Source organism: Bubalus kerabau, chromosome 14 (genome assembly GCF_029407905.1).
Source record: "Bubalus kerabau isolate K-KA32 ecotype Philippines breed swamp buffalo chromosome 14, PCC_UOA_SB_1v2, whole genome shotgun sequence".
Classification (NCBI taxonomy): domain Eukaryota; kingdom Metazoa; phylum Chordata; class Mammalia; order Artiodactyla; family Bovidae; genus Bubalus; species Bubalus kerabau.
This window is the reverse complement of record NC_073637.1, coordinates 67,411,406-67,438,044: the sequence shown is the minus strand read 5'-3', so window position 1 is coordinate 67,438,044 and position 26,639 is coordinate 67,411,406. Positions and strand designations below refer to the sequence as shown.

Below are 26,639 nucleotides of genomic sequence, written 5' to 3'. Positions count from 1 at the left end.
AATCACATAACACAGTGCCATAAATGCTTGGTATGTTCATGAATTCTTTTTTTGCAGCTCGTTTGAGTGTGTGCTGCATGTCAGTCATACTGATGAGTGCTAGGACAGTATACCATTCAGTATCACAGTCATCGAAGTCTTTGCCCCAACCACTAATCCTGAAGAAGCTGAAGTTGAACGGTTCTTTAAAGACCTACAAGACCTTTTAGAACTAACACCAAAAAAAGATGTCCTTTTCATCATAGGAAACTGGAATGCAAAAGTAGGAAGTCAAGAATTACCTGGAGTAAAGGCACGTTTGGTCTTGAAGTGCAAAATGAAGCAAGGCAAAGACTAACAGAGTTTTGCCAAGAGAATGAACTAATCATAGGAAACACTCTCTTCCAACAACACAAGAGATGACTCTCCACATGGATATCACCAGATGGTCAGTACCAAAATCAGATTGATTATATTCTTTGCAGTGGAAGATGGAGAAGCTGTATACAGTAAGCAAATGCAAGACCAGGAACTGATTGTGGCTCAGATCATGAGCTCCTTATTGCCAAATTTAGACTTAAATCGAAGAAAGTAGGGAAAACCACTCGACCATTCAAGTATGACCTAAATCAAATCGCGATTGTACTATAATTTGTACAGTAGATTGTACAGTACGAAGTGACAAGGAGATTAAAGGGATTGGATCTGATAGAGTGCCTGAAGAACTGTGAATTGAGGTTCATAACATTGTACAGGAGGTGATGATCAGAACCATCCCCCAGAAAAATAAATGCAAAAAGGCAAAATAGTTGTCTGAGGAGGCCTTACAGATAATGAAGAAAAGTAGAAAAGCGAAAGGCAAAGGAGAAAAGGAAAGATATAACCATCTGAATGTAGAGTTCCAAAGAATGGCAAGGAGTGATAAGAAAACCTTTCTAAGTGAAGAAACAGAGGAAAACAATAGAATGGGAAAGGCTAGAAATCTCTTCAAAGAAAATTAGAGATACCAAGGGAACATTTCATGTAGAGATGGGCACAATAAAGGACAGAAACGGGATGGGCCTAACAGAAGCAGGAGATATTAAGAAAAGGTGTCAGGAATACACAGAAGAACTATACGAAAAAAGATCTTAATAACCCACGTAACCATCACGGTGTGATCACTCACCTTGAGCCAGACACCTTTCAGTATGAAGTCAAGCGGGCCTTAGGAAGCATCACTATGTACAAAGCTAGTGGAGGTGATAGAGTTCCAGCTGAGCTATTTAAAATCATAAACTATGCTGTTAAAGTGCTGCACTCCATATGCCAGCAGGTTTGGAAAACTCAGCAGTGGCCACAGGACTGTAAAAGGTCAATTTTCATTTCAATCCCAGAGAAAGGCAGTGCCAAAGAATGTTCAAACTACTGCACAATTGCACTCATCTCACACTCAAAGTAATGCTCAAAATTCTCCAGACTGGGCTTCAACAGTACATGCGCAGAGAACTTCCAGAGGTTCAAGCTGGAATTAGTAAAGGCAGAGGAACCAAAGATCAACCAAAGATCCAACATCCATTGGATCATAGAAAAGAGAATTCCAGGAAAGCATCTGCTTCATTGACTACGCTGAAGCCTTTGACTATTTGGATCACAGCAAACTGTGGAAAATTTTTCAAGAGATGGGTATACCAGACCACCTTACTTGCCCCATAAGAAATCACCAACTCGATGCCCATGAGTTTGGGTGAACTCCGGGATTTGGTTAACTCAGGGAGGCCTGGCGTGCTGCGATTCATGGGGTCGCTAGGAGTCGGATACGATTGAGCAACTGAACTGAAGAAATCTGTATGCAGGTCAAGAAGCAACAGTTAGAATGAGACATGGAACAACGGACTGATTCCAAATTGGAAATGAAAATGTCTAGGCTGTGTATTTTCACCCTCTTTATTTAAGTTCTTTGCAAAGTACATCATGTGAAATTCAGGCTGGATGAAGCACAAGATGGAATCAAGATTACTGGGAGAAATATCAATAACCTCAGATATGCAGATGACAGCATCCTTAGGGCAGAACGTGAAGAGGAGCTAAAGACCTCTTGATGAAAGTGAAAGAGGAGAGTGAAAAAGCTGGGTTAAAAGTCAACATTCAAAAAACCAAGATCATGGCATCTGGTCCCATCACTTCATGGCAAGTTTGCGGGGAAACCATGGAAAGAATGACAGCCTTTATTTTCTTGGGCCCCCAAATCAAATGCAGATGGTGACTGCAGCCATGAAATTAAAAGGCACTTTCTCTTTTGAAGAAAAGCTATGACTAAACTAGATAGCATATTAAAAAGCAGAGACATTACTTTGCTGACAGTGTTCCCTGTAGTCAGAGCTATGGTTTTTCCACTAGTCATGTATGAATGTGAGAATTGGACCATAAAGAAGGCTGAATGCCAAAGTATTGATGCTTTTGAACTCTGGTGCTGTAGAAGACTCTTGAGAGTCCCTTGGACTGCAAAGAGATCAAACCAGTCCATCCTAAAGGAAATCAACCCTGAATATTCATTGGAAGGACTGATGCTGAAGCTCCAATACTTTGGCCACCTGATGTGAAGAGCTGACTTATTAGAAAAGACCCTAATGCTGGGAAAGATTGAAGGCAGGTGGAGAAGGGGATGACAGAGGATGAGATGGTTGGATGGCATCAGTGCCTCGATGGACATGAGTTTGAGCAAGCTTCGGAAGCTGATTATGGACAGGAAAGCCTGGCATGCTGCAGTCCATGGGTTCTCAGAGTTGGAGACTACTGAAGGACTGAATTGAACTGAGGATAGTATGTACAGAAAATGGTGTCAACATCAAATGTTGTGGAGGATGTGAAGAAGGCTAGATTACTGATTCATTGCTGCTACGAATGTAAAATGGTATAGCTACTCCTAAGAACAGTCTGACAGATTTTTTAAAAACTTAACATGCAGCTGCCATATAGCCAGCAACTGCATTCCTGAGCATTTAACCTAGAGAAATGAAAACTAATGTTCACACAAAAAACAGTATATAACTAATTTTTATCATGTTAAAGCCAACACTGGTAGGTAATCCAGGAGACTAGGGTGACTCTGTTTCATGATGTTGATTTACGCCCAGATTTCCTTATATCTTGTTTTCCTGCCATCTGAGGTACACCTCTCCTGCATGCTCAATATTGACTCAGCATTACAATGTCTAATTTTAATCAGTATCAACTAGGGTAAGAGAAAATATTAGGTATGTAGTTTCATTTAATGACATGGCTCAATCATTTCATTGACCCAAACTTAGTAGTATGTCCTTGTACCCAGCAGCCAGGGAGGCTGGAAAATATGTTCTCTAGAAGGAGTCCATACACTTGACTAAAAATTCATATTTTTTTTGTGTGTGTAAAAAAAAAAAAAAAGCCATTTGCAATCTCTTCGACAGTTGGATTATGCTATATACACACATACATACACACGCGCATATATGTGTTTATGTAAAATGAATTATTTGAAGCAGTTTATCATTTCAGAAATAGGCCCTATGTAAAGAAACTGCTGCTGATTGACTTGATGCATGTAGTTCTCATTCTGAGTAATTAGCAGTTCTCTTCCACTTTTTTTTTTATTAGTTATTTCATTGAAATGTAATATATGTACTGGAAAGCACACAAAATCTAAGGGTAGAATTTTGTGAATGTTGTAAACTTAGCCACATCTATATGATTAACCGTTCAGGATATGGAACCTTACCGGCACTGCAGAATACTCCTTGCCCTCTTTTGATTATTACTCTGACCCCCAAGGGTAAACACTCTCCATACTTAACCTAGATTTATTGTGCCACATTTTATTAAAAAAATTTTTTTTTTTTTTAAATTTTATTTATATTTGACTGTACTGGGTCTGTCTGTATTGCTGCATGTTGGCTTTCTCTGCTTGCGGCGAGCAGGGCTACTCTTCGTTATGGTGTGCAGGCATCTGACTGCAGTGGCCTCTGGTTGTGGAGCACAGGCTCCAGACATCCAGGCTTTAGTAGTTGTGGCACGCTGGCTTAGTCGCTGTGTGTCGTGTGGGATTTTCCTGGACCAGAGATTCAACCCATGCTCCCTGCATTGGCAGGCAGATTCTTAACCACTGGAGCATATGTATCTTTTGGCATATTTTAGAACTCATGAATACGTAAGCACACAGTGTATACTCATTTGTCCGTGACTCTAGTTTACATTACGTTTGTGGTATTCATTCTCCTTTCCTTTTAGTATCCCCTTTTTTGAATATACCATAACTTACTTATCCATTTTACTGATGATGAGTTTTTGGTTAGTTTCTAGTTTTTGGTTATTATGGTAGTGATGCTACCAAAATTCTAGCACATCCCTTTTGATAAACATATGTATTCATTTCTGTTGGGAATTTAAGAGTAGAATCACTTAGGTAAAGTGATTATATATGTTACCTTTAGTGTGTATTTCCAAACTATTTCCCCAAGTGTATGTCAGTCAGCAGTGCAGGAGACCTTTAGTTGCCCTTGATCAGGGGTTTGGTCAGTTATGACTTACTGCCTCTTTTTGTACAGCTCATGAGTTGATAATGGGTTTTGCATTTCAAATATTGGAAAAAATACAAATAAGGTTGATATTTTGTGATACATGAAAACTATATGAAATCTAATTTTCATTTTTTATAGATAAAATTTTATTGGAACATAGTCATACTCATTCAGTTATGTTTTGTCTGTGGCTGCTTTTGTACTGCAGTGGCAGAATTGAATAATTGTGACAAACTAACACACAAAACCTACAGTATTTTCTTTGTGGCTCTTTATAGAAAAACTTTGCTGGTGCATACTTACCAACTTTTGTATTCTTAGTCTTTTTCGTTTTAGCTTTTTCAGTGGATGTGTAGGGCTACCGCATTGTTACATTATTTGTGGTTATCTGGTATCTTAATGATGTTAACTAGCTTTTGATGTAATTTTTGGCCATTTGGATATGTTATCTTTTGTTTGTTCAAGGCTTTTTTGCCCATTTTTCCATTGAATTATTCATTTACTTTTGATTTTTAGGTGGTTGTAAATTTTTTAGTAGGTTGCAGGCACAAATCCTTTGTACAGACACCTATGTTTGTCTATGTATCTGTCTGTGACAAGTATTTTCTTGTAGTCTATGGCTTGCATTGATATTATCTCAATGATATTTTTATGAAAGGAAGCTATGGTTCTTTTAATGAAAGAGATTAAGAATTTTTTAACATTTAATATATATTTAAAAATATAAAACATACATTCTTATATAGCAAAGACATACATTTTCTAGAGCAAAGTAATTTATTCTCGTTAAAGGAAGCACTATTTTATAGCTGCTTCATTGTTGAAAAAAATTTGACCTTCAAATTTGGAGAACTAATTAATTTGTTAGTTAAGGAAATTATTTAAAAATAATTTTTCATTGAATTTTTATTATTTCATTTTAGATATTAAAGATGAAAGTGAAACAATGCTGAATCCTGAGGAAGTGGCATCTTTGGAGGAATATATTCCTACTCGACATACAAGTGTTACTCTCCTCAAATGTACCTTCACAATTTTCATGGCTGAATTCAATTTGCTGGATCATTTGCTACCTGTTATTATGGGGGAAAAGGTATACTTTGTCATTCACGACTTGTTTTCTCATATATGCATATTGTTTGTCCTGTGATATTTTACGAGTAAGCTGTGTAAGAGAGTATCTTTTATATAGTTATCCATGATGATGTTAAGCAATGTAACTATGATTGTTAATTCTTAGAAAGTAAGATGAGATGGTTAGATAGCATTGGTGACTCAATGGACATGCATTTGAGCAAACTCCAGGAGACAGGAGGATGGGTAAGGACAGGGAAGCCTGGCGTGCTGCATTCCATGAGGTCACAAAGAGTTGGACATGACTTAGCGACTGAACAACAACACATATAAATAATTAGATAGGTTAACCTCAAGCCAAAGCTCTATGAAGAAATGTTGAAGCACATGGGCATAGATATCAGACCGTGTATAAGCTATGACACCTTCGAGCACTTTGCTTTATATTTAATCTCTAAGCCTTGTTTTCCTTTTCTGAGAAACAAAAGAAAATTATAAGTTTTCATTTAGGCTGATAGTCATCCAGTAAAGAAGCAAAAAGTCTCAGGTAGATTCAGATAGTTAATTACTTACATAGACAGCAAAAGCAAGTCAGTAATCGTGTCAGCTCATCTTGTCCCTTTCAGGACAACCCTGAATCTAGGGCCCACCTGACCTGCAGCACACATGGTAGGGTACCTTGTTGACAGGGATTCTGTTCCAAACTGCAGTCAAGCAGTTATATAGCCTTACAGTGTACTCTGAAAGAGTAAATGGAAAGCCCCCTGAAGGAGGGATGCTAATGAGAAACTTTCCCATAGCAGCATTTCTCAAGATGAGAAATTGAGTGAGAAATGCACAGGATGCTCTGCCATTAGGTCTCTTGTGGTTTAAGCCTTACTTTGTGGTCTACTTGGATTTTAAGATTGCCACGGTGCTGCTTAACAGTTCCCCCAAAACACCTAGCTCCTAGAATGATTTAGAATATTAAATGAGATAATGTGTCTAAACCATTTTGCACATATTAGGAACCCAGTGATTATTACTGTGTTTGTTAACACTTACTTATTAGATGCTTAATATTTTAGGTTCATAACCAATGTATTGCTTTCTGAGTCTGCTATATACATATAAAGTATTATCTGTTATTTTTAATTTATTACTTTGGGGGATATATTTCTTTTCATGGTGACATAATGATTATAGAAATAAAAATTGTCCTAACTTTAAATCAGAAGAGCTTGTGGAGGTATGGCAAAGAATTAAGATGCATTAATTTCATTTTGTGTATTTGTTCTCTGTCAGCCACTGGTAATTTATTCATTGTGTTGCTGGGTAAAGAGATCATCTGGGAAAATTTTAGTGGAGAAAAATTAAAATATGATAGTATAGACTTGGATTTTAAAGTAACTATGATTAGTAAGTTGAAGAAAGAAACAAAAAAGTAGAAGAGTTCATAAGATTTCACTGCATTAAAAAAAGAACAAAGTGAAATTCTGGAACTGAAAACACAAGCTAGAAAAAAGAGGATGAAAAAAGATACACCATTTAATTGCCAATCAGAGGAAGGATAGAATGGCTATTTTAGAATCAGAAAATGTAGAGCTTAAGACAAGCGTTATGAGTAGAAATAAAAATAGTCATTCCATATGATAAGTGTTGACTCAAAGAGTGAACAGTAGATAATTATCAGATGATATGTTGAATGAAAGAAGCAGACATAAGTATATACTTATGTGTGATTTTGTTCAAGTGAACTTGATGGACAGACAGAACTAATCTGTGATGGTTAAGGTGAGAATATTGGCTGCCCCTGTTGGGGCCCTACTAGTGTGCTTGAAATGTGTGGTGATTACATACATGGAAATTTGTTGAGCTGTATGTTTAAGATTTGGATGCTTTACTGTATATTCTATCTCAGTGAAGTGAAGTGGCTCAGTTTTGTCTGCCTCTTTGTGACCTCATGGACTGTAGCCTGCCAGGCTCCTCCATCTGTGGAATTCTCCAGGCAAGAATAGCGGAGTGGGCTGCCATTTCCTTCTCCAAGGGATCTTCCCGATCCAGGGATCAAACCCGGGTCTCCCACACTGCAGGCAGACTCCTTACTGTCTGAGCCACCAGGGGATCCTATATTTTAATAATCCAAAATAAAGTCCTTTAATATAGTAATTGCTCAATAAATGAAGGTTTACAAATTATTTGTGAGTCAGAAAAGAAGAATTATATGTCCAGCTTAGTTTTAGGCACAGTGTTCCTCAATAATGGCACTATTGACCTTTTGGGCTAGAGAAGTGTCATGTAGCACTTACCATCTTTAGCCAGTGCCTGCTAAATGCCATTATGGTTCCCCTATTCTTATGATGATGAAAGACGGACAAAACAATTAAATTGCTCTTCCCATATATTTTCACATACCTTTGGCTGGAGGTCATACTGTTCCTCATTGAGAGTTACAGGTATGGAAATAAGTTCAAGGACCATAGTTGATGGCTTGCTAATGAATTTCATACCCTGGATGTGTGGAAATTTATCTGCATTTACTCCGAAGCTTAGAAAAATTCTGTTAACACTAAAAATACCTAGCCTACCTTGAGATTCTTAAGACTTTATGAGCCTTTAGCGTGTTTGCTATTAGTAGATATAATACGGATCAGAAATTTTTCTGTCCTACAAACTTTTCTTATTGTCAGTGTCTTTCAGATTGTCTAGAGTAGTCCACTTAGTCCTTTAGTCATCTAAATGTGAATAAAAGAAAGAAGAAAAAAGCTCTGCAGTATCTGGGATTTGGGGGCAAATTATCAAGTTAAGAAAATACTTTCAATATACTGAGGCATGTAGTTTGAATATTCTAGTTGACTGAAAAAAAGCTCTAGCTAAAAGGGCATTGATAACTTTGCAGTAAATAGGCCTCCTTTTAAATCTTTTTTATTTTTCTTAAATATTGGCACAACTTGAGTACTTAAAAATAGAAGGTGTTTCTGTTTGGTTATGGTAAGAGAGTCCCATAGGAAGGCATCATTTCTAGGATAATTTGATGTCACTGCATTATTTGTCACTCTGAAGTGTCTCTAGAGGACATGGCATACCAGTTATTTCTCTGGAAATATAAAATGATCATTATTATTTTCCAGAACTCAAGTAACTTCATGAATACTACAAACTTCCAGTCTCTCCGGCCATTGCCTTCTGTTCAGATATTGGTGGATAAAATTAATCTGGAACATTCTGTGCCGATGTATGCTGAACAGTTGGTGCATGTGGTCAGCAGTCTTACTCAGCCTTCTGATAATCTGCTTCATTATTGCTATGCACATTGCTACCTTAAGGTATGAAAAGTGAATTTTCTTGTGTATTAGTATGTGGTTGGCTTTGGGAGAATCAAATACATCTTTTTAAAAAAAATTTTTTTTGAGTTGTAATTTTACAGAATTAGTACCCCATTAGATGAGATTTAAATAAGATATATGTATATAATCATTATTTAGTATAATTAATATAAAAATAAAGATGTCTCTGTATTAAAGATTTCTTCAATTATTTGGTGTTAATAGCTTGGGATTTATAAGATAATGGTAATTAAAACTTTTGAAGATTTTATGTAACATTGATTATAAGCAATGAGAAATTTTAAAACTAAAGATGTTTTAAAAAATTGATAATTTCTTTCAGGGGAATATTTATGTGAGACAGTGTTTTGCACAGTGGGGATAACATGATTGTTTTTAGTCATTTTCCTCTTATTGAATCCATCTTAATTTCTTAATGCAAAGGAAAAGTTTATTACTTTAAATCAAGTTGTGAAAGTCGATCAGTCATGTCTGACTCTTTGTGACCCCATGGACTGTACAGTCCATGGAATTCTCCAGGCCAGAATACTGGAGTGGGTAGCCATTCCCTTCTCCAGGGAATCTTCCCAACCCAGGGATTAAACCCAGGTCTCCCACATTGCAGGTGGGTTGTTTACCAGCTAAGCCACCAGGAAAGCCCAAGAACACTGGAGTGGATAGCCTATCCCTTCTCCAGCGGATCTTCCTGACCCAGGAATCGAACTGAGGTCTCCTGTGTTGCAGGCAGATTCTTTACCGGCTGAGCTACCAGGGAAGCCCCTTAGATCACGTTATGTAAAGTTAATTGTTGGAGACTTTGTTCAGCTCTTCCATCTCTCTCTCTCTTTTATTTTTAAATAAATAAGTAATACATTCCAGTATCAGTCAGTCAGTTCAGTTGCGCAGTTGTGTCCAACTCTTTGTGACCCCATGAACTGCAGCATGCCAGGCCTCCCTGTCTATCACCAACTCCTGGAGTTTACCCAAACTCATGTCCATCGAGTCAGTGATGCCATCTAACCATCTCATCCTCTGTCGTCCCCTTCTCCTCCTGCCTTCAATCTTTCCCAACATTAGGGTCTTTTCAAATGAGTCAGTTCTTTGCATCAGGTGTCCAAAGGATTGGAGTTTCAGCTTCAACATCAGTCCTTCCAATGAACACCCAGGACTGATCTCCTTTAGGATGGACTGGTTGGATCTCCTTGCAGTCCAAGGGACTCTCAAGTGTCATCTCCAACACCACAGTTCAAAAGCATCAGTTCTTCTGCGCTCAGCTTTCTTTGTAGTCCAACTCTCACGTCCATACATGACCACTGGAAAAACCATAGCCCTCAGCAGACAGACCTTTGTTCACAAAGTAATGTCTCTGCTTTTTAATATGGTGTCTAGGCTGGTTATAACTTTGCTTCCAAGGAGTATGCCTTTTAATTTCATGGCTGCAGTCACCATCTGCAGTGATTTTGGAGCCCAGAAAAATAAAGTCAGCCGCTGTTTCCCTATTTATTTGCCATGAAGTGATGGGACCAGATGCCATGATCTTAGTTTTCTGAATGTTGAGCTTGAAGCCAATTTTTTTGACTCTCCTCTTTTACTTTCATCAAGAGGCTCTTTAGTTCTTCTTCACCTTCTGCCATAAGGGTAGTGTCATCTGCATATCTGAGGTTATTGATATTTCTCACAGCAATCTTGATTCCAGCTTGTGCTTCATCCAACCCAGCATTTCTCATGATGTATTCTGCATATAAGTTAAATAAGCAGGGTGACAATATACAGCCTTGATGTACTCCTTTTCCTATTTGGAACCAGTCTGTTGTTCCGTGTCCAGTTCTAACTGTTGCTTCCTGACCTGCATACAGATTTCTCAAGAGGCAGGTTAGGTGGTCTGGTATTCCCATCTCTTTCAGAATTTTCTACAATTTATTGTGATCCACACAGTCAAAGGCTTTGGCATAGTCAATAAAGCAGAAATAGATGTTTTCCTGGAACTTTCTTGCTTTTCGATGATCCCACGGATGTTGGCAGTTTGATCTCTGGTTCCTCTGCCTTTTCTAAAACCAGCTTGAACATCTGGAATTTCACGGTTCACATATTGCTGAAGCCTGGCTTGGAGAATTTTGAGCATTACTTTACTAGCGTGTGAGATGAGTGCAATTGAGCGGTAGTTTGAGCATTCTTTGGCATTGCCTTTCTTTGGGATTGGAATGAAAACTGACCTTTTCAAGTCCTGTGACCACTGCTGAGTTTTCCAAATTTGCTGGCATATTGAATGCAGCACTTTCACAGCATCAGTCCGTCAGTTCAGTTGCTCAGTCGTGTCCGACTCTTTGTGACCCAATGAATCGCAGCATGCCAGGCCTCCCTGTCCATCACCAACTCCCGGAGTTCACTCAGACTCTAGGTACTTAGAAATAGGTAAACTCAGATTTTGAGTAATAAGTGTTTTTACTAAGCAAACAGACGTGTAATTTAAGTAGAGAAAGCATATACCAGAAAGCAAATACCTAATTATTTTATGTTTTATGGACTAAAGGAAACTATGCCAAGTTGAATTCAAGAATAAGTACTAAAAATGCACTAAATTTTTCGTAAAGTACGAAAATTAGAGGACTGCAAAAATAGACTTTTGATTTTATTGGTTCATGCTTGATAGTTTGATATTTTAAATTCTTAAATATTTGTGTCTGTATAAAGAGAAATCAATTTAAAGATATTAGTTTTATTTCACCTACAGGCATATTTAGATTTAAGACATTAAAATTTGACTGTTTTCAAAGCATGTGTAATGGGAAAACACATTTTTTAGATATCTATGCAAAGCTGATTTTTAAGATGATGGAGAATGAAATTCTACTCCCTTGATGGAGGAGTTGACAGTATTATGTTTCAAAGAGGTGTGGACACAGGATAGTCTGATTCTTTAGGTGCCATTGTTGTAATGATCTATTACAAGTGTTTTATGTCATATGGAGAGTAGTAGAAGATATTTTTGAAAGTTATATACATAGAGAATATGTTACACTTGTACTTTTTTATTTATCCCCCAAATTAATACACTGAGGTATATTGGCACAACTTGAATATCAGATTATATTTTTAAGAATATTAGCCCTGTTTTATCAAAGCAAGTCTAATTTTGGGCAGTTCTTTCCAAGGTATTATACTTACATGGGATTCGTTCGTTTGGTAACTGCTGAGTTTTTTCTGTATTGCAGATACTTAGCATTAAAAATGAGTTAGGCATACCCCATCCTCAAGGAAAACCATTACCAAAGCTATTGGTTACCAATATGATTGTCATTCATGCTGACATAAAAGTCATTGGTAATATATTAAATGCTCACTTGAACTTCCAGGGAAGTGTAAAAGTTAAAGTGTAGTCCAGATAAAATTATGTTTTGGGAAAAGGTCTTCACTCCCTTTTTATCTAGTTGTCGTTTATATTTTAGTTAGTTTGACTCCAGCTGTAATGGAAAAGTTAAATGTCCTAGGAAGTTAGTGTTGGGCATAGTATATGTAGAAAAACTTTTCATTGATGTTAAGAATTTTGAATATTCTAAAAAATAAAGCCTTGAATCTTGATAATTTGATTGCATTTAAAAAATTTAATGCATTTCTGATACTTCTTCAGGGAACTAGTACATTTAAAAATTTAAGGATTTGGTAAAGACTTAGTTTTGTGACTATTTGGAACTGGCTAAAAATAGCAATTTGTTATAAAGTTTATAGCAGTTCATGTTACTTTGGAATGATTACTATAACCTTTGAGGAAGTTTTCAGTTTAATTTTCACTATTACAGTCTTAAAATACTATAGTGAAGGATTTAAATGTCTATTTCATGTGTTTGGCATTTTGAAGTCTAATTTTCAATTAAATATTCATGCTTAAGTTTTAATCTGTATATGTAAATGTGAATCTGTTGACTATGTGACAAGATAGTATATTCTTCCCCCTGCATGTAATGACATTTATTAATTGAGAGATTTGGCACGGAAGGAAACATACAGATGGAACTTTCATATGTCTTATCAAGTCCTGTTTATTTAAATGCTAAACCCATCTTTGAATATGTGTGGAATCAAGTAGCTAAGACATTGCAAGCCATCTGAGGTTTGAAGCATATAAAAAATAAATTAGTGAAAGCATTCTGTAAATTATAGAAAAATAGATAAATTTAAGGCCTTGTCGCATAGGGTGGCAAAGAATCGGACATGACTGACTAACACACGTAGACACACAGGCCTTGTTACTCATAAGGATCAGCTATGGCAAATGCTTCAGAGAGATCAGGAAAGTTCTAGTAGGATTGAAACCCTTTGACTTTCTTGGATTTGGGAATATTTGACATCAAGTAAAGAGCTCTCCCTGAAGATGTCAAGGAATTGTGCTTTCATTTATGGCTGGTGGATGTATAACTGGTATCATTTGGATTTTGAAGGATTTCATAAATTTGAAAACACACATCCATTCCAGTTTTCAATATATATACTATGGTAGGGCCCAGCTTTTCTTTGAAGGTTCAGATACTATTTTAGGCTTTGTGGGCTATGAGGCAAAATTTAGGATACCGAATAGGTACTTAAATAATAAGTGAACAAATTTCCATGCATTTGAGTTGCCAGAATTAAAGATGCAGGATAGGACTCTCTTTTTGTAATATAGTTTTACTAATGAGGAGAATGAAATTCTTTTTATTGGGGTAGTTCAGTTCAGTCACTCAGTCGTGTCTGATACTTTGCAACCCCATGATCCACAGCATGCCAGGCCTCCCTATCCATCACCAACTCCCGGAGTCCACCCAAACCCATAGCATTTACCCAATTGGAGTGTAAACTAACTTAGTGTTCCCAATCATTAAATCAGTTGTAAATGTACACGTATAAAACTTATTCTTAGCTTGTAGGTAGTACAGAAACAGTGCTTGGAATTTGACTTGTGTGCTGTAGTTAGTTGACCCTTGTCTTAGAGAAATTTTTGCGTATACAGATATGTACGACTTGAGGTCTATAAATGCCCACATGAATAGTTCTCTGTAGCATAATTTTTGTTGGGAATATCAGGAAGCATAATAGTACGTATAATGTGATGCCATTTATGTAAATTAAGAAGATAAAATAGTGCTAAAGATTGTTCAGATATAAAAGGGTTTATAAATGTGTAATAAAAGAGCGGGATGCATTCTGATCTCCTGAAAGATGGAGGCATGATGGGGGGTGGGGTGCGTTGAGACTAGTGTGAGGGTCATGGTTCAGGTAAACTTTAGTTATGTAGTAAGGTTTTTAATTTTTAAATACCTTTATTGAGGTAATTTGAATACCATAAAGCCACCTTTTTTAAAGAATAGAAATTAATGATTTTAGTCTTTTCACAGAGTTAAAGCAACCATCACCACTGTCTAGTTCCAGAACATTTTTGTCACTCCCCAAAAAGAAAGCATTAGTATTTACTCTCCATTTACTCCTCATACTTCTATAAACACTGATCTACTCCCTGTATGTATTTGCCTAGTCTGGATATTTTATATAAATGGAATCATACAATGTACAGTCTTTTGTGACTGGCTTCTTTTCACTTAGCATAATGTTTTTCAGAGTTCATCCATGTTGTCACATGTATCAGTACTTTATTCCATTTTTATGAGAGAATAATACATTGTGTGGATATGTGCTATATTTTTTTATGCATTTATCTGATTGGTGGACATTGTGTTATTTCCAATATTTAGCTGTTCTGAATAAGATAGCCATGAACATTTCTGTATAGTTTTTGTGTAAACACAAGTTTCATTACCCTTGGGTATATACCTTGGTGTGGAGCTGTCTGTTCTTTAACATTTTTAGGAACTGCCAAACTTTTTTCAAAGGGATTCTTGCATTGTTTTACTGTCCCAGTAGTAGTGGCTCAGTGTTCTTCTCCACATCCTCACTGACGCTTGTTACTGTCTTTTTGATTTTAATCATCTTAATGATTGTGAACTGGTGTCTTCCTATGGTTTTGATACATTTCCCTAGTGACTAATGATGTTGAGCAGGTTTTTTTTCATGTGGTTCTTGGACATTTGTGTATATTCTTTGGAAAATATTAAAATCTTGCCCATTTTAAAATGAAGTTCTTTTCTCTTTTTATTGTTGAGTTATGAGCATCCTTATGTATTCTGAAGGCTTTTATTTCATTAATGCTATAGATGACAGCATGACAATATTCATTTAAAAAATCTGGGTGATGAAAAAATTTCTTATTATTTATTGTTTCCTCACTTAAATTTTGTTGGAAAAAAATTGGGAGAAAATACTTAGTTTTTCTGCGTAAGGTATCAGTTTCAGTCCAAAGTTTGTTTTTGTTTCAATGAATACATGACTAGAAACTAGATTTAGAAGGCTTAAGGACTGAGTAGGCAATGAAAAAAATGTAGCATTTTACAGCCTACTTTAAAGATTTTTGTTGATGCCAAATGAGAAATGGAATTTCACTAATGGTTGGAGGGGAGAGGTATTGGTAAGATTGTTTTTTTCCTTTAAGAGTAAGTGGAGAATCAACCGTATATTTTTGGATAGGGGAAGGAAGGGGTAGGGTGAGGAAGTAAGGCAGAGTGGAATTGTGAGCTAATAGATGAGCTAAATCAAATGAACCATCATATTGCTGTTCCAGCAATAGGTAATTCTGAAGAAGCCCTTTGTGCTTTTTAGACTTCATTTTCCCCTATTTAAGAAGTGGTAATTTAGTTCAATTGTTCTTTAATAGAATTTTTTAAGAGATGGCAGTACATGTTTAACTTTTCATTTAACGTGATATATAAGTCATCTTTCTTAAGTTGGTATTTCCTTCAGCTGAGACTTCTATTAGTAGTTGCACTTAATTGTTTCATACATTGTTTTTGCCTCAGACTATTGGTTTGCAGTGTTAAGTACTTTTATTGAATTTCTAAGTTTATGAACAGTCCTGATGAAAACAACCTCAATTCATACAGTGCTGATTTCCCTTTTTCTGGATAAAGTATCTGTAATCTTGAGCAAGTGTTGTTGACAGGTCATTTGGTTATATAGGTATTGCAAATCTTTGCGTCTTATTGCTATGATTTAAAAGAGTTGAAAATTGGTTATTTTGAAATAATTATTTTTGATGTGGTAGATGGGCCCTTTTTCACTGTAGTTTATACTTGAATGTTACCTGGAGTCCTCTCTGGGTAGTACGAAAATTTAGTAAAAGCTTAAAAAAATTACTGAATAATATGCAGGACTTTCTCCAGAGTCCTTTGCAGTTCTGAAAACAACCAGCAGGGGATCTCCTCAACACCCAGTTTCCATCTGAATACATTAATGATAGCATCTGTGATTATACTGTTGGGACATTTATAGACTATTAGAAAGGAGCTTGAGAGAGTTCTTAGTTGAACACAGATAATCTAGTTTGAGAAAGTTTTACCCTGATTTGTACTTTAGAAATATTTGGAAGTTGGGCATTGTTTTAATAATCATACTTTGTATCAAGTGGTATTGATAATTATAAATTTCAGAAATCTTTAAATACTGGGTCTTTCAGAGGAGATGTGAAATTCTGAAACTGTACAGTTCCCAGAAGTTCTTTGCATATAGTGTTTCTTAGAGCAAGTCTTCAAAGAATGTAAGTGTGGAATGACTTAATTTTTAAAGTTGATCAGTTAAATATTAGAAACATGCTTTTTTCTTCTCAATACTTTCTTATATCTTGGTTAATAGTGGGATTTATAGGAATGAATAGGTATATCACTTTCATTTTTCTTGATAGCAATTAAGTAGGTCTTTTGAAATTCAGTTTGAAAATGCGACATTCTAATGCCTGTTTTCCAAAAAATTACTTTATTGCTAACTGACTTTACGGGAAAAGATTTGACATTGTCAACTTGATGAATGATAGCACAATAGCTTTTTGAGACTGTTTGAAAGTAGTTTAATACTGCTTTCTAAGAAATTGATTATTTATATTCATTAAATGAAAGTATTTTTATTGAAAATTGGTTATTGAGGTATTTTAAATATGTTTCACTGTAGATTTTAGGAGCTAATATTAATCCTAGAGGTAAGAAAGTTAGTGCTTTATGAACTGAAGGAATAAAAAATAATAATGAAAGATAAAATTTGGGATTAAACTACTTTTGCATGTTGTTCAAAACAGTAACTTTGCTTTGTATCTCTGTGTGTTTCCAGTTTGAAAGATTTACTTTATTGAAAATAATGGAAGAAGAAATATCATATTCAGTTCTCTGCAGTGTTTCATGTAAAATGTGATATTACATGGATTCTTCCTATTAAGGCAGTGTAGTGTTCAGGAATTTCAGAGAATGCTTATATTTTTTTGAGTGTGATCTACTTGTTTTAAGTATAAACATATAAAAAGTAATTCATGCCATTTACCAAATTTCCTGAGGTGAAAAACCTCATCCCTATCATTTTCACAAAAGAAAGCGAAAAGAAGTAACATTTTTTAGGATATATTTGGATATCCCTTTTGTGTGTGCATACTGTAAGTTGAAGGCAAAAATACTTTTAAGATTGTTTTCCTTGTAGTTAATGTCCTTTGAGGCATAAAATGATATAACTAATTTATTACTGTTAATATCTGTGATGTGCACAATGTAATCAGTTGTCTTAACAGAATATGTACATTTTAGCAGACAGTAAAATGCTAAGTGAAAATTATGTATAGAGATAAAATATGAAACTTAAAATTGATCAAAAGAACAGTAATCTCTCAGGGATATGAAAGAAATACTATATATTTAAATTTCTTAATTCTGAGTTAGTTAATGTCAAAGTGAATAAAAGAAAATGTTGATGTTTGGGAAGTGCAAAAAGACATTGGAACATATTTAGTGTGCAGCTGTTGTAGAGCAAATTGAAACTGACGTATTTCATCCTGTGCTTATTAAAACTTTGTCTCTGTGAACATTTGGGTCTTTTCTTTTTGTTGCAGATATTTGGTTTCCAGGCAGGACTGACGTCTTTGGATTGTAGGGGATCTTACTGCTTACCTGTACCAATTGTTCCCTCTTTCAGCACTGCTCTTTATGGTAAACTTCTGAAACTACCCACATGCTGGTAAGTATTATGTTAAAGTGTGGTTTATGATAATTTTCACTTATTTTAGAAGGGGATAAAAACAATCATATCTGTCTTACGTCAATATATTAGTTTTATACAAAACTTTAGAAAAATATGTAAAGTTAATACTTCATTTTTTTTTTTTAATGTGATGTTAGAAATCTCTTTTAAATGTCTGAAATCAATTAGTTTATAGTAGTTGTGGTAGAGATAACTGTTGTTGGGGTAATAACTATCAATCCATGTTGCAGCTATAGTAAAATGTTGCTGTTTCACCCTGTATAGGAACTGCAAAGGCAAGTTTTTTTTTTTTTGAAATGAGAATACAAAATTTTTTTTTAAAGTTGCAAATTAATAACAAGACCAAGGTATTTCAACTAAATACCAATTTCATGTATATTCCTCACCACTGAGAAAAGTGGTTATGTCATTTATTCTTATGACATAAATCTAGTATTTTTGATGTGTCTGTGTATAGTCACTGCATTTGGGCAGAAACTGATTTTAGCCCTTGCTTTCATTTAGTACTAGATTCCTTTATTTGGAGGTCGTTCTTCCTGAATTAAAAGAGATTTATAGAAAGAGAGTCAGTAGTTAATAATCATACCTTTTTTCCTTCAATAGAAAGCAGTGCTTTTAATGTTAGAGAAATGATTGTTTAACTGTATGAAATAAGATGAAAATATATGAAATTATATTCTAGTGAAATATTTCTATATTTTAAAATTTGAATTACTTCAATTATTTGAAATACATCTTTGCTTTTTTATCCTAATTAGAAAGCTTATTATTGTAGGATTTTATTTTCATTAGTTATTTATGAAAAGCAACATACCTTTCAAAAATAGATTTGACTTCTTTATTTAAAGTACTTGATTTGTTAAAGATATATTTCCTTGAATAAAACATAACTGTTAAAATGAAATTTGTAAAGTAAATGATAACATTTTCAAAGGAATTTGCCTATTGATGCAGAAAATTGAAAAGATATAGAACTTAAAGTTAACTGAGTCTTGGAGCCAGTTTTTCTATAAATTAAATCAGTTAAATGATTTTACTCTTAATTTTTCTTGATAAGTTTAATTTTGTCCTTAGACCTCATATGGCATATTATTCCTCATCCATATGCTTCATATGGCACTTATTATATTGTGAGAGATTGCACTTTTCAACTTTGTATTGGTGTTCATATGTTTCATTTGAGCCAAGAATTATATATTCTGATCTATTACAAAAGACCATGGGATATGTCCCAGTTGATAAGTTGATATTAACTTTAATAGATTCTTGTATCTGCTGATTTATTATTCATGACACTAAAATTTTATTAGATACAGTGCCGTATTTACTGTAGAAAATACTTGTTTTTAAAAATAAAGCAGCCAAAATTTCCAAAGTGAGTTATAGACTTTATATGAAAAAAGATGAATATTTAAATAGGTATGGCTTATTTTAAGGATGTGTACTGATTTTAAGGATTTTACTCTGAATATTGCCAAATTTGGTTTAAAATATATCTCTGACATCTGAATGAAAATATTCCAATTAAATACTAAAAGCATGAGATCACAGAATGCTAATATTTATTTGGATGTGATTTGCTTTTGTGCAGTTAAGACCACTTCTCCATTATTTCAGTGGTATTTTTTGCTATGCTTTCCAAAAGTATGTTGTTTTGAAATAGTTTCTTTAAGTTGTTTTCCTTAGCAAATACAAAATAAACTATATTTTTTAGCAGCTCTAAATGGAAAGTAATCAATACAAAAGTCAGTAAGTTGAGATATATCTTAGATAAATGAAGCATATAAAGCACCAGATAAAGTATATCATATAATACTTCTATGGAATAGAAATCATAGGAGAACTGAGAATTTTGTTTAATGGTTGCAGGGAGTGAGGATTATGTCAAGTCTGTCCCCATTCACAGTCTTTCCCTTCCTCAGATAATACAAGCTGTTTGGTTTTTTAAAATTCACATTCCAGAATTTCTTAAAGCATATTTATCATGCTCTGTTTGTATTTCATGCAATAATGAGAAGAGCATATTCACTACACGCCATAGCTTTTGAAACAAAGGCATTTTATAATGCACTGAAAAATTTTTACGTGGTATGTTAGTAATGTAAATCTAGATTTTATTTAAGTCAGCAAAATAGTTTATACTTTTAAAAATATTTTTAAATTGGGATGTTAATTTTGTATGAATCTTGAAACTAATAATATTAATCAGGTTTGGTAATTTTAAAAATATGTGAATTAAGTAACATTGAAAAAAGGTTATCTTCCATTTAAATGTTCATGGTAAAATATTTTAATCTCAGTGAGCAAGCTATTACAAAACTTTTTTTTTCCAAAATATTTTGGTTATATTGTATCTTTCATTCTATATTATATAGTTTTCAAACATATAAAAATAAACTTTTCAGAAAAGCTTTTTTATTATTTTGTATCAGGTAAGCTTTAGTTCTTTTAGTTTCTTGGAACACAACTGAAATGGGTAGGATGTAGTGACAAAAAAAGTGACCAGTAATATTTAATGGGATAAATTTTGAGCAGTTAATTTAAATTTTCACTTGACTCTTTTTTCAGTTATGAGTTGTTTAAAAAAGGGCAGTAAGCGATTGATTAAAGGGCAGTAAAGTATGAGCATTGTTATTGCTAGCAGAATTAAGCATTGGTCTACTGTTATAGTTATTTTTAAAATTTCTACAGTGATGACGATTTTAGGCTTTTAGATGTATTCTTAGCATTGCCATTTTTCTCAAAACAGAGAAATGATATACATTTCAACTCTTTTAAATGTTTTGACTGAAATATTAATATCCTATAGAAAAGTACATATTTTACCGTGTTTCATAACTGAAGTGAGTGCTTGGTAAATAGCTCAAGAAACAAAATATCAGCATCCCGAAAACCTCTCTCTTCCATCCTCTTTCCAATATTAGCCATTATCCTGATTTCTAATAGCGTATATTCTTGGATTTAATGTAAATGGAATCATACAACATATATTCCTTTTTTGGTGGCTCTGTCACTTTAAATTTGTGAGATTCATCTGTCCTGTGTAATGTAACTTTTAGACTGTTTGCTTTTGTCAGTATACAGTGTTACATTACATGAACATTGACAGTCTACACATTCTTGATCTGCAATTTTAATTTAAAAATAAGTACTTGAAGTTTGTGTCAATTTATTTTTTATTCCTTTGCCATTTTTTCCTTTCCTTTAAGACGTTTCAGGTGTATTAAGGGACATTTGATGACATTAAATATTTTTCTGTGTTTTGATAGTCAGCGTGCTAAGTGTTGGGATTGAGGAAATAGTAAAGTATAATATAATGAAGTTGAAAGATATCTCCTCACCATAAAAACTTACAGTCTAGTAGGGTAGGGCACTAGACACATGTGAAAACAGTTACTAGTAAATTGCAAAATTGAGGCTTAAGCAGAATGTCTTGTTTAAAGAAATCAGAGAATTTCTCTAAGACCTCAGGAATAACTCCAGAGAAGTGACATTAGAGTTGGTCTTTAATGCCTGAACCAGTTAGATATCCAGTTCTTGAGAGGCTAGTTAGGGTGTAGAGGCTTCTAAGTAACAATGTTGTCTGAACAGTAAGAGTTTATTAGTCCATTAAATCCGTGAATGAATACAGTGGGGGAAGAATTTGGAAAGTTACTTTAGGCTTGTACACAAGTGAGGATGTCTACGTTTTCCATATGAACACTTAAAAATAGTTATAGAGTTAATCAAATATTCATTAGTCCCATTTCTTTTTGATACAGCTTATTAAACTACAACCATAATACAGTTTTGAGTTCACTTTCTCCTATAATTGTGGGTTCAAAAATGTGATCTTACTCATAAATAAATTTTGTAAGTTCAGTGAAAAATTGGAATGTCTTAGAAAGTCATGTAGAAGGTAACTTTTAAGCTGGTTATTGAAGAATGGGTAGGAGTTGAAAGAGAATACTGTACTTTTTTATAGAGTGTTAGGTAATTAGTTTAACAGCACTTTCCTAACCACCCTGTGAAGTTGATGTTCCCTCTTACAAAACTAAAGCTCAGAGAGGTTACATAGCTTGTCCAAAGTCACACAGTTCCTAGACAAGGATTCTCACGGAGGGTTATTTAATCCAAAGTCCTTGATCCCTACCCTACCTGAAAGGAGTGAAGGTTTACATTATCTTTTAATTATCTTGCCTTATAGTTAATACAGATTTCCATGTGTAGAGAGGCTAGTTATGATAGTATAACATATAAATTTTTCTAGTAGCCATTAATGGTAAATAGATATTATTGTGCTGCTAATCTCAGAGAATTGGAGTTATTAGGGTTAGGTGAAATATTAGGTATTACGTCAATTTCTGAGTCATATTTATGACATAGCTTTGATTTATGGTCATCTATGATTGAACATTTTATGCACAGGGAGTTAGCTCCTTTCTGAGGCAGCCATAGTCATTGTTGGGCAGCTCTAAAGCGCTTTCTTATATTGAATCGAAATCTGTTTTCTTGTTTCTTCTTTCTTCATAATTATTGCTTGCTGATTTATATCATGAGCCATTTTCATACTCGTAGTAATGGGGGAAGACACATATTTCTTTACAAGATTAGGGATTCCTCTAAGTATTCATTCTTAGTCCAGTGCCAAAGGTATCATGGTTTTGGCTAGTGAAGTTGTTGAGCAGTTTGTTTGTGGGAGGAAGATACTTCCGTGGAATCTGTGTTTGAGTTCAGTGTTAAATAGAAAATACAGGATTTGGTGCTAGCAGGTTCATGGTATTGATGAGGAGAGGTGGGGCAGATAACTGATCATTTGTTTCCCTGAAATAGAAACTGAAGCAGCCATTTTTCTGCCATATGAATAAGTGGTTTTAGCTTTAATGGAAGCTGGGCCCTTCAAGTATAACAAAAATGCCTGTTACATTTATTAGAAAACAGAGTAAGTAACCCATCCCACAGGGCTAAAAACAGTGTTTGCTCAACTGCCCAGTTTGAGGCCACAGAAACATAAAGAGTTGGGTGTTTTTAATGTTACTCTAGATAGATCTTTTTCATTCCTTTGTTTCCAAAGCTGTATTTATTATAATCTCTCTGCTTTTGTGATTAACATTGTCTGTGACAGAATGTAAGATTTAACTGGTAAGATGTAACTGAGATGTTAACTCTCTTATTTCCATTTGAGTGGCAACAGCCTGATTTCCAGCTTTGGTTCTTCTGGTGTCTGGAATATTCTTTCATGAAATGTTTCTAACTGAAAAGAAATACCAACATCATCTACTACAATCTTCTTATATCAAAGATGAAAAAACTGAATCCCAGCGAGGTCAGATTACTTAGTTAAGAGCACACAGTGGCAACCCACTCCAGTGTTCTTGCCTGGAGAATCCCGGGGATGGGAGAGCCTGGTGGGCTGCCATCTATGGGGTCGCACAGAGTCGGACACGACTGAAGTGACTTAGCAGCAGCAGCAGTTAATACCAGTTACCTCAACTTGGTTTTCATTGTCTTGATTCAGGGTTCTTTCAAGTGTATCACAACACCTTAAAAATTACTATTATTGTAATTTCTATCATGGTGAAATGTACCTAACATAGAGTTTATCATTTTATCCATTTTTAAGTGTGCAGTTCTGTGGCATTAAGTACATTCATATCATTGTGCTGCTATTAACCACCATTCGTATTACCACTCTTCAGAAATGTTACATTCTGTACCCATTGAAACAGTAACTCCCATTACTCCCTTCAGCTCCTGGTAACTACTATTTTACTTTCTGTCTCTATGAATTTGACTATTTTAGATACCATATGTAAATGGAATCGTTGAATATTTGTCCTTTTGTATTTGACATACTTCATTTAGCATAAAGTTTTCAAGGTTCATCCATGCTGTAGCCTATTATTTCTTCTCCTCCCCTCTTCCTCCCTCCTTCCCTTCCTTCCTTTCCTTCTTTTTCATTCCGTTTTTTCCCTTATAGCTCAGTTGGTAAAGAATCTGCCTGCAGTGCAGGAGACTGTGGTTCAGTTCCTGGGTGGGGAAGATCCCCTGGAGAAGGAAATGGCTACTAACTCCAGTATTCTTGCCTGGAGAATCCCATAGGCAGAGGAGCGTGGCAGGCTACAATCCATGGGGTCGCAAGAGTCTTAGCGACTTAGCGACTAAAGAGAGAGAGAGAGAGAAATCATTTCATTGTATGTAAATGTCACATTTTGTTTATTCATGCATCAATGGGTATTTGGGTTATTTCTGCCTTTTAGCTATTGTGAATAATGCTGCTATGAACATGAGTGTGCAAATTATCTGTTTGAGTCCATTCTTTCAGCTCTTTTGGGTATATACATAGGAGTAGAATTGTTGAATCATATGATAATTCTATATTTAATTTTCTGAGAAATTGGTATTCTGTTTTTCACAGTGACTGCACCATCATATCATTCTCATTAGCAATGCACAAAGGTTCCAGTTTCTCTATCGTTACCAACTCTTGTTATTTTCCATTTTGTTATAATAGCCATCATATTGAATGTGAAATTATATCTCACTATGGTTTTGATTAGCATTTCTCTAATGATTAGAGTTTTTTTGAAGTAATTTTGCATAGAGTATTATATTACTTTCAGGTGTAAAACATAGTGATTCAACATTTAAATTATGAAATGATCTTGATTAGTAACCATCTGTTACTGTATAAAGTTTTTACATTATTATTGATTGTATACCCTGTACTTTATATACATCTCCATGACTTATTTATTTTATAACTGGAAGCTTGTACCCCTGAATCCCTTTTATCTGTTGCATGCAACCCCTTTACATGCCTCCATCTTTTCAAGTGCTTACTAGCCATGTATAATAATCTTTGGAGAAGTATATATTTAAGTCCTTTGCCCATGTTTAAATCGGACAGTTTTTATTGTTGAGTTGTAGGTGTTCCTTATATATTCTGTATATTAATCCCCTGTTATATAGATGTTCTTTTGTAAAGTTTTTCTCCAATTCTGTGGGACTCTTGCATTTTAATGTTAAGTCGTCTCTACCTTAATCTAACTCCAAAGCCAGAAGCTGAGTTTATCTCTCGTATATCATTTGCTTTTTGTTTGAAATTTTAACTTTCCGATTTGACACATATTTTCTTAAGAATTGGTATAGCTTAAGCAAGTAGAAGTGTTAATTTTGTTTCTTTAGAATAAGTCTACCTAATTTGGGGAAGAGAAGAAAGCTGAATTTGTTAGGGTTGTTTACAGGTTTCTTTGGGTTGTTTACAAGTTTATCTTTGCTTTTTTTTTTTTTTTTTTGCTTTTACTGTTTGTGAAATTATGAGATTATTACTTACTTACTTTTACTGTTTGTGAGATTGTTTTTCTGCAGAATGATTTTATAACTTTCTGTGGTATAGGGAGATAGTTTTCTGTTTAATTTTCTCATTTTAAACATGTTTTAAAGATATATATTTGTTAAGTTCTTCAAAAGGTAGATACAGTGCTTGCCATAGAATTTACAAATCTTTAGATTATAGACAAGCTCAGTACTGCAAAATAGAATCAAAATTAAAACAGATGAACAGTCAATAAAATTAAATGACCATTCAACGGATTACTTTCTTTTATTCAGAATAGTCTTTAGGAGGACATAGAAGTTTTTAAAAATAGTAAGAAGGTTGGGATCTTAGTACCTATTTTTAACATGAATTTATAAACACCTTATGGTTTCCATTCTGGGTTGACATATATATAGGTCATATTTTGAAATCCATATACATATTTGTTTTGTCACCTTTTTGTTATTAGGAATAGGACTTAATAATTACAGAAACTTTTTAAAAGTAGGTAATGGTGCAGGAATCCAAATTATTTTGGGGAGTATTATTCATTAAAAAAATACTGTCACAGGCCTGTTGTTCATTGCTATTCAATTTGAAACTGAAGAGAATATTGAAATATAGCTCTTTGAGGTTTTATTAAATGGTAAGTTAGTTCAGCCAAGACACTTATTCTGATTACAAGATTTTTTCTTTGGTGATAGAGATTAACACTGAGTTTAACAATCTGTTGCTAGAGAATTTAACAAATCCAAGCAGATATGAACACTGAGATGTGTGTGGTCACATAGCTAAATATCTCAGTATAGACTGGGATTCATATGTTAGACTCTGAAAAGATCTAGCCGTGTTTGCTTTGTAGCTCTGTCTCATCCTCTTGAAATGGACATATATTGCTGATAACAGGTTTTTAATTCAAAGTGTACTTTCTTCATCAAAGTAAGATTCAAATTTATTGAAGTGTGTGAATGGCATCTGAAAGTGGTACTTTATTCCAAATAGCTATACAGTTCTTAAAAAATTATGGATCTTTTGAAGAAGCTTAGGAAGTTTGACAGTAAGACATACAGCAATCTTCATTTGTCTTGGCTCAATTCATAGATTGATTTTGAGTGTGAACTTTAAATTTCCTTAGAAAATACTCTTCTTTTTTGGTCTACCTAAAATTTTAGATTAGACACACAAGAATGTTGTATTTTGTGAGACCCTAAGCAAGGAGTAACTCCATATTTTATAGGTTTGAAGGAAATAAAATATGTGTGCTTTTTTTTTTTATCTCATTAACCTACACATTAGAGATGGTTAAGCATGATCACAATGAAAATAGTCCATCTGATCAATTTCTCCATT

The 26,639-nt window shown here is 34.4% G+C and overlaps 1 protein-coding gene across 41 annotated transcripts in view; it reads left to right on the top strand.

Annotated features, from left to right (window-relative positions):
- The window catches only part of VPS13B (vacuolar protein sorting 13 homolog B), an 851,071-nt gene that overhangs the window by 125,639 nt on the left and 698,793 nt on the right, over positions 1–26,639 (top strand). For 39 of the 41 annotated variants that reach the window (XR_008702388.1, XM_055546536.1, XM_055546537.1 and 36 more), the window contains 3 exons: positions 5,438–5,607; positions 8,699–8,893; positions 17,841–17,965. Coding sequence is in view for 40 of the 41 variants with exons in the window: in XM_055546536.1 (XP_055402511.1) it covers positions 5,438–5,607; positions 8,699–8,893; positions 17,841–17,965 (490 nt within the window). In the remaining variant the exon portion in view is untranslated. Of the gene's footprint in view, positions 1–5,437; positions 5,608–8,698; positions 8,894–9,518; positions 9,695–17,840; positions 17,966–23,153; positions 23,854–26,639 lie in introns of those variants that run through there. The other 2 variants (XM_055546573.1, XM_055546574.1) reach the window with 2 other exon arrangements.